The 13,925-nt window shown below is 44.2% G+C and overlaps 1 protein-coding gene across 1 annotated transcript; it reads right to left on the bottom strand.

The window, feature by feature from the left end:
* Positions 1-951: 951 nt before the first annotated feature.
* FAM177A1 (family with sequence similarity 177 member A1) lies at positions 952-13,061 on the bottom strand. Its single transcript, XM_088529207.1, has 5 exons — positions 12,987-13,061; positions 9,625-9,801; positions 3,261-3,327; positions 2,036-2,133; positions 952-1,277 (listed from the first exon to the last, which is right to left on the bottom strand). Exons 1-5 carry the CDS (start codon positions 13,059-13,061, stop codon positions 1,065-1,067), a joined length of 630 nt encoding a protein of 209 aa, XP_088385333.1. The 3' UTR covers positions 952-1,064.
* Positions 13,062-13,925: the final 864 nt, after the last annotated feature.

The raw sequence follows: 13,925 nt of genomic DNA, 5'->3' as shown, positions 1-13,925 counted from the left end.
AAAGAAAATTTATTATCTTTCCAATATTAAGGTAAGGCCTAGCATTAAAAAAAAAAAAAAAAAAACCCACGAAGGAAGAGTCTTTAGTTTTGTGATTTACAGTTATTAAAATGTAGTCTGCACTACAGAGGAAAAGCAGCTGCAATAGCACATGCCCTGCCTGCAACGTTGCTCAACAAGTGCTTAACATTAAACAAGTGCTAAGCAAGAGCACTGACTCAGGTCATTTTAGGCAAACCCCACCTTTCCAAAGCTACAGGCTGCTCTCAGACACGGCGCCCAGTAAACTCGGGGTAATTTAGCAGACTTCCGTTTACTTTCCACAACCAATCAGAGCATTTAAAGAAATATTCAAGCAGGTGGGTCTCTAAGCCTTACAAAGGGAGTGAGGATGTCTGAAAACGCTGCCAGGTGGGGAGTTTGCTAGAGCCCTGAAGGGACAGCTGAGCACTGTTAATCTCTAAGAGCACTGGTATTAGTAAATTCTTAGGGGTGTTTAAAATAAAAAAGTAAAGGCTTTCAGTGGGCCCTCACACCTAGTTAACTTTAAAAGCTTATTACAAACAACAACAGAAAAAAATACATGCATAGAGTAGTGACAATAAATAGGGGACTCTGGGATGTTACAATGATGTTGTTGAGTTACAGGGAAAAGATTCCTATTAATCTATTCACAGAGAGCCAAGCTGCCAACAGAGTGCAAAAGCAGGTGGTTAGGAGTAGAAAACAGCACTGCCTGCAATGCACAAGTGTCAGCCACACGCAGCAGTTCAAAGACGAGACGTCTTCGCTCGCTTTATGCCGCAATTGGCTGCCCCATTCAATTTAGACCTAATCCAAGTAGTGCAATGATTTTGTTTTCAACAGAAGTGCCAATTTGGCAGAATGGCTCAGCCTTTATTAGGCAGGTGGACTGAACACACAGCACCTGGCTCTCTCCTGATCAATAAGAATGCCAAAAATTGTATTTTACTGAACAAGTATAAATCTATTTTTCCTGCTTCTTACAGCCACATTGTGACACCTGACACTTCCTATTTCTAGTATGATGCGGAGCTTTATGCTTAAGGAGGGACAGTAACCCCATCCTGCTTATCTGCCACCACAGGCTGGCAGTCTCCCTCAGCCTCAAAGTTTAAATTCACAAACGAACTACATGATGTTGCCTCAGGCTGGTCTGTCTGGACAGGAGCTTCAGCCTGAGCCTTGTTCTGCTGCTCCCGATGCTGTCTTTCTGCTTCCTCTGACATTTTGTTTTCCTGCTCCTCCTCTTCCTCCTTCCAAAAAGGAAAAAAAAATGAGAGAGAAAGAGATTTCACAAACTATTATTCATTTGATTCATTTGAAATCAATGTTCCTTATGCTCACTTTAAGCCTTCCTATAAGAATGCATCATGAGTATCTGTTATAAAATAAGCACATTTATTCTGCTGGAGAAGTCTCTCATTTATTATAAGATTAAGTATCCCAGGATGAAAACATTCACTCAGGATTGGGCTGTGTTATGTATAGATAAAATGACTGATATCTAAATAAGTGGTTTTTAGTCAAAAGCACTAGAGTGGTAAGTAGAGAGATAACCAAAACAACCGGTAGCAATACTCAATTTACCCTTGATACTTTGTCAGACATGAAACAGAACACGTGTTGATTTCAAAAGCTCCTGACAGCAGCCTCCCCTGTAGTTTACATACAAAGTCTCCAGTAAAGGAGACCTTGGGGAATGTGAGAAAGGTGCTCGGGGCACCTTTCTCAGAGCACCTTCCTCACACTCTGGAATCCTGGAGGAATTGTGCAAGAGCAGCAAATGGAGAAGCGGTCAGGACCAGGCAGCTCCAAATCGGGTGCTGTGCTAAGCAATGTGATGTGCAAGCACAAAATGGGCACCAAATGAAGCCTAACAGCAAACTGAAGTAAAGCTGCTTAAAACTTAACCTTTCTTTAGCCAGTAATGCAGAAATACAATTCTTTTTTTAAATGACAGGGAAAGTAAGTAGAAGAAAAATAGAAGCATAAGAATTTCTCACACACATACCTCTTTTTTCATTCTGTAATACTCATCAATAGCATACTGGTATTTTGGTGTACTTATTCCTAAAACAGATGCGATCTTTTCCCCAAGGAAATCACAAACTAAAAAGAAAGAGAGGGTTATATGTGTTTAGTAACTAGAAGAAGGTTATTAAGCAAGTTCTAGTTTAAAAGGTGGCACTGTTGTTCTTGAACAGTTTTCCATATTCACTGCTTCACTCAAAAGACAGAAATCCACCATGGAAACCTATTTTTATGGAGTTATTAGCTCCATATACTAGTAACTGTTATGATATAAAACACACAAAAGAAAAGCAAATTGGCAGTGAAAACCGAGATGGTGTCAGTGTTCACATTCAGATAATTTTAGCTCTGCATCTAGCTTCATTTTGCTTAGGGCTCAGTTAAAGTCTTGAGCTGAACTTTAACTGAAAATTGAGGTGAGACAAAAACACCAGACTACAAAGTGCACTGGCACTTCAGCCTAATGGTGCCAAGCACCTAAGGAATTATTTACTGATCACATGCATATTTTAGGCGAGCAGCAGTTTTAGCAGCGCTCCGTGTAGCATAGTGCAGGACTGCCACGTTCCTCAGGTTTCAGCTTTCTCAGCTTTCGAGCTGGAGGCTGCAGGCAGCGCTGCTCGGCCGACAGCAGCAGGCTGCAGCCGCAGGGATGGGACAGACAGGCTCTGCCAGGCAGCTTGGCCGTGGTGATGGCTGCGGCAGCGTCACCAGGTAAAAGCAAACAAGAAGCCCCGTGATTGAACTGCTTCAAACTGCCCGTGTGTCCCAGGACACAAGCGAGCGAGTGCCCAGCAGTGTCCCACGAGAGCCCATCGGATGTTGCCAACTGAAGAGTGTCACAGGGACTCATTTTACACACATCTTCACGTACCAAGTTATTGATGAAGACCAGTTCAAATAAGAGGCAAAACAAAGTTGTAGAAGAGAGAAATATGTAATAATCTCCTCATTCCTAAAAGACTACTGAAAAGTGAAAAGCAATATCCACCTTTGTATACACAGGATGGATATGGCAAGGGCTGAATGATGATTGAATGAAAAGAAAAAAAATATCTAAGGCGAAAGCCTACATCTCCATCCAATAAAATGCCAACTCATTCATACTTTTAAAAGTTGGTCAGTAAATCACAGAGATGATACAAAGTCTGTCAAGATGACAAGCAATATTCATTTGCACATTTACTTGAGAAATAAAGCAATACCTGATAAGGTTGATGTAGCAACTCTTAGCATGTGAAACCATAAGTAAGGTCCCCATGTAAGCGTCGTCTGAAACAACAAGAATAGTAGTAATAGGTTTAGTTTTATGTTCACAGCAAATAACAACAACAGCAGCAATGCAGATGCTCAAACACAGATCCAAGGAAAAAATGATGGGCAACACTGCTTGTTTGCCAGCTACCACAGCACTGCAGTCTTTATTTTTGCTTTAAAGTAAGTCTAGGCAAGACCTACATGCTGTAAGTGTGGCTTATCACTGTAACTGGCAGGCTAACCACCACGGCCTGCACAAGCATTTTGTGATTATTGAAGGAAAAAACAAAAAATAATGACTTCATTCAAAAAAAAAATCTTCATAATGATCCAGAGGAAGAATCTGTTTCCAAGGACCTACCAACCATATGAATTATCAGTTGGGACTGTACCCAAAGAATAACAAAACTCTGACGTATCCACCTGGTAGCTCGTCCTGGAAAGCCGGTCGGGCACCCAGAACTGAGCAGGAGCTTCCCCTCCTTGCGGGCCCCACCTGGAGCCAGTAACAGACTGGTGTGAGGGCCACAGAAACTGCCATGGCACAGGAAGCACCGCGGAGCAAGGAAATCCAGACAATTACGCACTGGGACACAAAGAACATTCAGAAATTTAGGGCAGCCTCTTCCCTGAGGAAAGAGCTCACACCTCTTCCTCTAAGTATAAGAAGGAGGAAAAAGTGGATTAAAAAAAAAAACCCACTCTAGCAAGAAGAGCTCTATCTACATGTTTGCTTTTGTGAAAAGGTAAGTCAAATTTCCTGGTAGCCTAGAACAGGTTTGTAGTCAATAGTCTGTTGTATTCAGGTAGCTCTTCCTTGTCCACGGGCCCCCACAAAGGTCTCCATAGACAGACTCCTCTTGTGGAAACTACTGATTGAAACCCCACAGTTCCACTCAGTTACACGTATAATTTGTTCCTACCGACTGTTTAGTAGGTATTAAGATCAGGGAAATGGGTGCCTATTCCTATGGGACATGAAATGCTTGCAGTGCAGCTGGTGAGGAGCTGGGGTAGCCTGGCTGTGTTGTGACTGGCCACCAACAGCTCCCACATGCACAGAAGCTTCGGGAGGCTCCAGGACTCCCCTGGCTGAGCTCCTGCAATCCAGAGGAGCAGGAATCACCTGCCAGCCTCGAAACCCATCGTGGACAAGCAGAGAAACAAAGCAGATCTTGATTTTTTGGCAGTGGTTTCGGAAAATACCCTGCCAAGGTAGGAGTGTAGGCAAGGCCAGCGCTGTCCGCCTTGCACAAAAGCCCCGCTAGCTCCTTACTTGTGCGCTTCAGCCAAGGGAAGTCCCAAGAAGTACTGGAAAATCCTGTTGTCATAGGAGCAGACAAGGCACTGACTGGCCTCCATACAATCCCTGGTGACATGGTGACATGGTTAAGGCCAAGCAAAGTCCTGCTGTGCTGCCATAAGCAAGAGGCTGGACGTATCTCCTTAGCATTTAAGAATAAAAAAGTAAACTGAACTTCCAGATTACAGAAGTAAATCAGACATGGAATCCTCTAACATACTACTGCAGTAACACAAATACAGCTAAAATTTGAGTCTCTGCAGGAAATGGGGCACAGAGATTCTTCCCATTTCCACTAGTCTACCACCACACAACTAAGGGGGTTTGGTATGTTAGAAACAATCCACCTCTGAGCCAAACTTCATAGAAACCTCTGCTCTGTGACAAGACGAGTCCGCAGCACAACCAGACTCTTCCTCACCCGTGTCAAGTAACGCACAAAACTCCTGGCAGTGTCCGGGAAGGCGCCAAGGAGCCAGGAGAGAAGCGAGCCCGGCAGCCGCAGCAGGATCGGGAGGTGTCGAGGAGCAGCCGCCGGGGACGGCTGCGGAGGGCCCAGCCAGGACAAGCCCTGTGTCTCCTCAGGGCAATCGGGAGCCTCTTCCGCGTCCACCTGAACTCCTAAATAACAACAGCGAGCACGAGCTACTGCAGGAAACCAGAACCTCCTGCGGTGGCAAGAACAGAACTTTGTAAGGCAGCTCTGTACAAACCAATCTGACTATGAAAAGTACCTCTAATGCACTGAGTATTTCTGACATACCAAAGTTAGGTCTTATTAATGCTCAATGAAAAGCAATACATAGATATTGTATTTCGACCTCCTTTGCCCCTGAAGTCTTAATGTTCAGTCATCCTAATCAAAGCAAGGACACTGCAGAGCCTCCCTTTAATGGAAATAAGGTGCAGCCGCACGAAATAAAGGGCACCCATTTACTGCAAGGAGAGCAAGAGCTAGGAGAAAGCAGGCTACTGCCTCAAATATACACCAGCTAAAAATAAGATTTCATGGTTATTATATTTGGTTTTGAAATTTCAAAATATGCTTTAATGCACAATATTAATCTGCAACTCAAGATGATCTCTCCAAATCTATTTACCTATAAAAGCTGTTCCAGTGTTTTTAAGTAGGAATGAACATAATGAGTTTCACCATTTATAAAAGCAAATAGGGCTAAGATTCAACAACAGAATATGATGAAGTTTCCTAACACAGGGCTCCTGAAGGAAGCACAGCACCCTCTTGAGCTTCTGAGTGCACCATATTCCTCCACATAAACAATCCACATCCATACTTACTTTCAACAAGTTTCTGCCCCTAGGAACTTTCAAACTTTCCAATAAATCCACATTTGGTGGTGGTTTTGACAGAAAATGGCAAAATGAGACTATGAATCATCTATTCATTTAGGAAAAACAAGTCATGTATTTGAGAGCTAACATGCTAACATGCACCACCAAATGGACACCTCTCTGTTGTTTACCACATCGACACACACACTGAACGAGCTAAATTCATGCCCAGTTGGTCATCAGATACTGCTGTACCAGATCCTTCAATGAACACACCATATAAAACTGCAGCAGCTACGAAAATGGTCAAAACAAGCTCAGAAACACACCCTTCCATCTCAGAAGAGCTTCTATCACATTATAAATATCTATCATTTGGTCACTGACTATTTCTCTCCCTCATCCCTGTCTCCATCATCCCTACAGTCTTGAAAGAAAATTAGTTTAAGAATCCTCACCTAGCGTAAAACCGGTGCTATGAGACATTAAGCTGCTTTTAGCCACAGGATATCACGATAATCTTCCTGTGAGAATGTGCTTCAATCTTTTCAAGCACTGAAGGTCGACAAAATTGAATGTCTCCTGGAGCTCTGTGGCAGAAATGTTCTCAAAATGAATTCTGAGGTAATAATCAACAGTTACATTGCTTACAATTGCTCTTCAAAGACATCCACTCCACCTTCTGCTTACTCACGTAATAAGTGTATTCAGGAAAGATTTCGTAACAAACGTCACTCCAAGGATAAACAGATTATTTTCTAATACAGGTCTTGGTGGACAGAAGCAAAGGGAGATTTATATATACAGGGTAAGCAACTAACAAATTTTTGGACAGAATAAAAGACGGTTAAAATTAAGGCTTTTACAAGTCACAAAGAGACAAGGGAGATCACTCATGTAATGTTTGATACTACTAGCTAAAAAGATTCAGAGAAAAAAATATTCTGAATTCATTTAATTCTTAAAACAAATGCAATGGGACGGACACTCAAGTTCAAGAATGTCGATTAACCTGTTGAAGTCAAAGAGCTGAATCATTTTTCCAAAGCAAGATGTAATACTGAGTAGCTCACATGAAATTCCTTGTTGTGAATGGCTGCAGCAGGCACTAAGTGCTTTAGTTAAAACACTATTGGACTAAAGCAGTTAGTTAGACACTGCCATATGCTTAATGCTGAAACATAAGGAAGCCAAGGTCGCTAGGGAAAAAGTTTATAATATGGAAAATTGTTTCCCTCCAGCTCTTTCAGAACATGTGAGGATGCCAATACTAGCTGAGCTCTGAAATTTCATAATGTAAAGCTGCTATTAAAAATATTAAGTCTGCTTTTTCTAAAAATAAATTGGACCAGAAACAGCTGTTATTTACAACATTCTTTTTTTTTTAATACCAACTGAGATAACAAGTTTGAGACATGCTGGTCTTAGCAAGCTGGCTATTTAATTGCTTTTATAGAAATCCTACAATAAGTACATTTTTAAGGCAGCTATTGGCTAAAACATCAAAGCTCAGCTTGGTCTAATATTTCTTCAATTCACTGACTCAGTTGGGAGACACGAAGCGTTAAGCACATAAGGTAAACTTCAGCCCCTGGGCTAATCAGGTTTATTGTGTCAGGTTAAAAAGCAGTGTGCAGTAAGGCACATCGTGCTCCACAATTAACGATTCTGGTTTTGAGGGTCCTTTTATTAAAAAATGTAATAGAAATTAAGGATTTCACAAACAATGGAAGGGGAAAAAAAAGATCTTAACTGTGCTACACACCATACTTTCAGGTATTCAGGAAAAAAAATCCGTGTGAGGAAAGCAGGAGAACCAGCACAGAGCATTTCTGCCTATGACGAATGCTTGAGGTGTTCCTTAATCACAGCATCCGTTTGCACAGCAGCGTGGACTTCCCTGGCCTCAGTGCTGACATCGAGTGTCCTGACCTTCCACAACCTTAACACAGTGAAATAGCTCTGCTGAGAGAGGCACACGCAAAATCTATGTGGATTTGCTCCCCAGCTGGCTAGAAATAGCTTTCCTTATACATGCTGAGATATGAGACATGATCTGCTTCACGTGCAGCTGATCTGACTCTTCAGAGATCTGAATATTACCATAGTATTCAGTAACTTTTTCATTTCTTGTACTTTGAGAAGACCACTAGGAAAATGAATAAATAAGTTAATTGTAACAAAACCAGCACAGTAACTTAACACCTATTTATTGTTCAAAGGTTATTTATTAGGTTATTTATTGTTCAAAGGTTACATTTGATGATGCTTCAGGTAACTATAAACTTTATATTTACTTTTATACTGATGCCTTTCTGCTTCATTTCAGGCTGTTACTTTTCCTTGTATGCATGAACTGCCTAGTAAGTGGTACTTGTGTAAGAAATCCACCCAAGATTAAATGAAAAGCTTCATTTGTGAGTTCCTAGGAAGCCCCGTCCTGGATTCCCAGTTTCATTGCAGCTCCTTCCTCAACCTACCACTTCACTTCCTTCCACTTCAAGCTAAATTCACCTATAGAGAAAAAAAGGCATTGATTCCCAATCCTTGCCAAAGCAAGCCCGGCAAGCTTGCAGCCCTTCTGAAGAAGGGAATGAGCAGGAAGTCCAACTTTACCACAAAATCCCTCCAACAAGGTCCTGCTCTTGTGGGATGGAAACAGACACAGATAAATACAGGGCCCAAAAGAGGAGTAATTAAGAGGCCCGAACGCTGCATTTCTTCCTCACGCGTTCCCAGAGTGCGGTGCCCAGGTCATTTCAACAGCAGGTGCTTTTGTAGAGAATACAAGGCACATTTCTGTGCATGACGAGGTGCTTCTCTCAAGTGTGGCAGAAGAAAGATGTAGCGGAGATAAGGGTTTGTGGTGCCAAAAGGGTGCCAAAGCAGAGGAAGAGCTGGGTGGGTAACTCTTTCAGCTCTGGCTGCCAGAGAGCTGGAAACCACTTCTGCCACGTCTCACTTTGCACATCTCCGCACCACAAAATGCACCAGTTGACATCCCGACGGAATTAAACTGACAATTATACTTCATTTTTATCTGTGAATCACAGAAAAATCAAAGGGAAATGTATTTTAATAGCTCCAACACACACTGCTAGGGACAGTTCTGAACTCCACTCTAATATGGATCAGCAAACAGAAGCTTCATTCACAGGCCAAGCAAAGTCTCGATCATTTAAAATGCAGGCGACAAACTTTGCGTGCACAGACCAACCAGATCCTTTAAAACCTGTTTCTGAAGCACATCAGTATTTCTTTACTTCTGCAGGTCATCTGTTTCTTCTGTTACTAAATGCCACTATGCTAATGTTAAACAACAAGTTCAAATCTCCCCGTCACCAAACCTAAGAAAACAAATGGCTTTTTTTTTTTTCTTTAAACAGTAGTATGAATCAGGGAGACACCAAGCAAATACAATTAGAGTGAGAAAAGCTAGAGAGAACGGACTTGAAGTGTAAAGGAATAAAACCGATTCCTGCACTATTGTCTAAGCAGTCCCACTGACACTAGCAGGACAAGTTAGTGCCAGTGAAGGACTCCAAGACAAAACTATTTCGAAATTCTTCTTATAGATTTCTCTGTTTCCAGAGGCAATCAAATTACTTGAATCCTTAACGCACTAGATCAGGTCTATGATGTGAAAATTGAAGTATAAGATGCTGCTAGCTATCCAGTAAGCCAGGAGGAACAATTTAACAAATAAAAATACCTACAGGATCTACAGGAGGCAAGAGGTCTTTTTTCTCTTGTTCATCTTCCTCTTCATCTGTGCTGTATTCTTCCATTGTCTCTCCACTTGCAAAGTGAATAACCCTCCTCGGAATTTTTTTCTTCTTTCCTATGACACCCAACTCCACGTTCTCGAAGCCTCTTTCTCCATTTGCAAGTTGCTGTAATGAAAAAAAGAAAGAAAAACTACAAGCTTCTATATGATAAGTGGCAAAAATGGAAAAAAAATCTCCCTTGAAAAACTTCACAGGGTATTTAAAATACTTTAGATTCTTTAGGATATAAAATGGATATTAGCAAATAGGTGAAAGGTACTGCTGAAAGATTTTTGTTTGTGGATACCTAAAAAACAGATCTCCTCACCGAAAACAAACAGAAAAAGAATTGACATCACTTCACTATGGATGAAAGGTATTAACGTCATTCTGTTTAGAAAACACTCCGTTTCTTAGCAAGAATTTTCTTTACAAAAGTTGATGAAAAGGTAAGTGTTAATATTTAAAAGTATTGCTGGTTTCTGAATTAGTATCTAATGAAATTAATAAAGCAGTTAATAGCTTACGGTTGCCTCAGCAAGTTTGAGCAGACACCTCCCGTTACAAAACCCAACCGAATGAAGAATAACTCCACAGCCTGGCTCAGACTTCTCAAAAATGCCCCCAGGAATCTGCCTCCGTGGGCTAGCACCCAACAGTGTGCTCTATGGCCCCTTGTACTTAACAAAGAGCAACACCTACTTTGGTGGCCAAGAACACAAGAGTAAATGAGAAGTGAAACATCTGTTTGGGGATTTTTCTTTTTCCTTCCAGCTGCTGAATATTCAATGTCAAGTAACAAATGTCTGGGAAAAAAAATACACAGTCAAGCTCAAAGTCTGATCAACAATTCTTAATTCTTAAGGCTAACAACACCTGTTGCTGAAGGGTTTTATAAGGTATTTGTATCACATCTATCAAAACGAGCTCTTTGTCTTGGTTGAGCTTTTAGACATTACTGCAACAAATACATAAAACTGCTTCAAAAACACTTTTTTCACACGGACAACCATGTGGGAATCAGGAAACGTTAACCACATTAATTTAATGTCCCACAAAGATATTTTTAAATGGCTGGTAATACATAAAAGTGCATCATAATATACAAATGCAAAAAGATCCCTGCATGCATAAGCACAGATTTAAGGCTGCAAAAACTGATCATGGTCCAATTTTGGAATTCCTGCCTATGCAACCAAAACAATCTTCACAAAACATAAACCAAAGTTATTAATAAAAGCATGTGTTTTTTTCCACGGAGTTACGAGCCCTTCCTCGTTACGAGCACGGTACCAGCACTCCTGCCCCTTACGCCACGCTACACAGAGCTGCCCCGGGGCAGCAGGAAGCCGTGCAGAGCAGAACCGGGTACCACTTTCCGACACGTCAGGTTCCTCCGCGCGCACAGGGCAGAGGAAGGGTGGCCGGGCGCTGCGTGCTGCCACCCAGGCGCCCCAGGGTGCAGGAGCAGCGCCCATCATCCCCCCAGCCTGGCGCAGCCGCCTCCAAACCTGCAAGTCACGGCAGCTCCGCGCAGGGCCCCGCGCTCGCCGCGCGCCTCGGTGCCGCCGCGCAGGCGGCGCCGCGTTTCCACACAGAAACAAATACCTGGCTGACCACGCTGGGCCCGCAATATTATTTTCTCCACCAAGCCGCAGTCTTGCGAGCACGGCAGTAGTGGAACATCGCAATTACAAAAATATGAATTCTGAAGTAAGTTGGACAACTTATGCACAGGGAAAAAACACTGACTGTCAGTTCTGTATTTTTTGGAGCCAAGGGCACCGCAGAATCCATGTTTTACAAATGTTCCACCTTCCTTTCTTGGTCCAACACAGCGAGTCCGTTTTCCCATGTTTAGCCATAGCACTGAACAGCACCACTTCTTGTGACCCAGCATCACTAACATTACTGCAGTAAGCAGCACAAGCCTACCTTAAAGCTCCTCTAAAGGCATGGCCTCTTTGGGTTTTGCCTCATTTAAATCAAATGAGTGTAACCCAGGAAAAAAAAAAAAACTTAGAAAAAATATATTTAACATTGAAAGTCTAAAAGTAGTCTTTAAAGCCCTGATTGTGGAAACTGCACACTTTTCAATCCTCCCCTCACTGCACTTATATTACTTACATTAATAAAAACTCAGCATGCTTAATACTGATAGCAAGTTTCAGACAAATGCACCAGTTCAAGAAGATAAGCAGATAGAAGTTATAAATCTCTTGATTTAAGGAGCGCAAAGAACGATGAATCCACTGCTTCCTTTGGTTTTACAAACATTCCACCTTCCTTTCTTGGTCCAGTACGGTGAGTCCGTTTTCTGGACTGACTCGGGATCTTTATTTATTAAATAAAAAAACTCAGGTCAGTTGCAGTTTAGTTATTGCACAGGCAACAAAATTAGATGCTGTTTTTAGTCATGGTATTTGTGGTTTATTTTTTACATGCACAACATCAACACCAGCCAAGCAGAGCCAAGTTAATGTAACTTGTCTTGCCAACAACATGATCCACCCCAAATGTGGCACCTGTAGGCATATGACAAACATGGTCCTACCCCAACATTTCATACAGGCTCCCTTTATAGCTAAAATATTACAGTATCGGGTGCTTGAGGCTTTACAGATTTTAACTTTTTTTCCATTTCAAAAAACCTCCTGCAAACCTCATTCTTCTGGCCTACATCTTGGGCCCAGCCGCCACCTTGTTTTTTTCCACACACTGAAGACCTCCTTCATAGCCTCATATGGTTCAAGTGTTAGCTTCAGTTTCTATTCTGTCACTTACCAAACCGAGACGCCCCCTTTCGCTTTCTGCCTCTCCCCCTGGCACTCCCAAGGCCCTTGCTGTGAACATTACACAGCTATTCCCTTCTTGTTCCGTTTTTCAAACGCCCCTTTGGAGTTTGCCTTCGCTTTATGACATCCATGCAAACCTTGCTCGCGGGTTCAAACTGCCGTTCATCAATCACCGCTTTTTTACCCGCTCTCTCGTCTCACGCTTCGGTGAGGAAAGAGAAAGACGAGAGAAGCCCCAAGGGGGCCAGGGAGGGGGTGACAAGCGCGACCCCAGGGCAGTGGGGAGGCCGCGCGCGGGGCCACGGGCCGGGCCTGGCGCCCGCGCTGCCTCGGCCGCCTCCCCCGGCGCTGCCGCCAACGTGGGAAGCCGAAACCGGCCTCGATCGGATGTTTATCCAGTATTTATGAGGCTCCTTTGTGCGGGGCGTCAGCGCAAAGACACCCGAGCCGCGCCCGCTCGCAGCGTTAACTACACGGAGAGCCGCCCCCCCGCTCAGAGCCGCGGTCGCCGCTCACCTGCTCGGGCTCCATGGCGCGGGCGGCGGCGGGGGGCGCGCAGTACAGGGTGATGGCGGAGAGCCCCTGCTCCATCCTCCCCTGCCGCCCGCCGCGGCGCCGGGGGGAGCGCGGCGGCCGCGGCCCAAGCGGCGGCGCCGCCCGTCACGCGGGGCGGGCGCGGCGCCGCCACGCGAACGGCGGGGCCTGCGCCCCGGCAGCCGCCCCGCACCGGGCCCCGGCGGGAGAGGAGGCAGCGGTCCCGGGGCCGGGGCGGCGGCGGGAGAGGAGGCAGCGGCCCCGGGCGCGACAGAAGCGGCGGCTACCGGGAGAGCCCCCCTCGCAGGCGGCCGCGCAGCGCCGGCCTCGCCTCCCGCGGCCGGGCCGCTCCTCCCGCGGTAAATAAAGGCTGGGCCTGCACGGAGGGCGCAAGGGAGGGCCGGGGAGCGGGCCGGGGAGCTGCCCCCTCGCCCCTTCCCCGTTTTTTTTCCCTCCTTTCAAATAGAAGGTAGAAAACTTATTTTTAAAAATAAGGAGCCAGGGCCAGCAGCAGGCACACAGCAGAGCTGTCCTTCACTCCCCCTGAGTACGGATGCAGCCCAGGTGGGCTCTGCGGGCCCTGCTTGGTGAGCCCAATGCTAACAGCGACCCCAGAGCTCCGCCGCAGTGTGCCAGCTGCACCGTTATGCTCGTAAGGGCAGGAAAACACTTCCCCTTCGGAAAATGACTTACAAATCTAGTTACCACAGTATTCCACAGAATACACTATTAAAGGGGCAGTGATAGAAATACTCTGCAATAATTAAAGTACTGGTTTTGATACCTTTCACACCTAGACATCACTCTTATAGGGATAAGAAACATTATTTGAAAGTGCAACAAAAAAGAGTAGTGTAACATAAGGACATATAAAAGCCTGGTCACTCAGAATGAGAGGTAAAATCCTACTTAGCAAGCACC

This window comes from Tinamus guttatus, unplaced genomic scaffold (assembly GCF_059628265.1).
Source record: "Tinamus guttatus ecotype Peru unplaced genomic scaffold, ASM5962826v1 Tinamus_guttatus_pri_ptg000327l, whole genome shotgun sequence".
In the NCBI taxonomy this organism is placed as follows: Eukaryota; Metazoa; Chordata; class Aves; order Tinamiformes; family Tinamidae; genus Tinamus; species Tinamus guttatus.
Note: the sequence above shows the minus strand (reverse complement) of the source record. Positions and strands in the feature narration are given on the sequence as shown.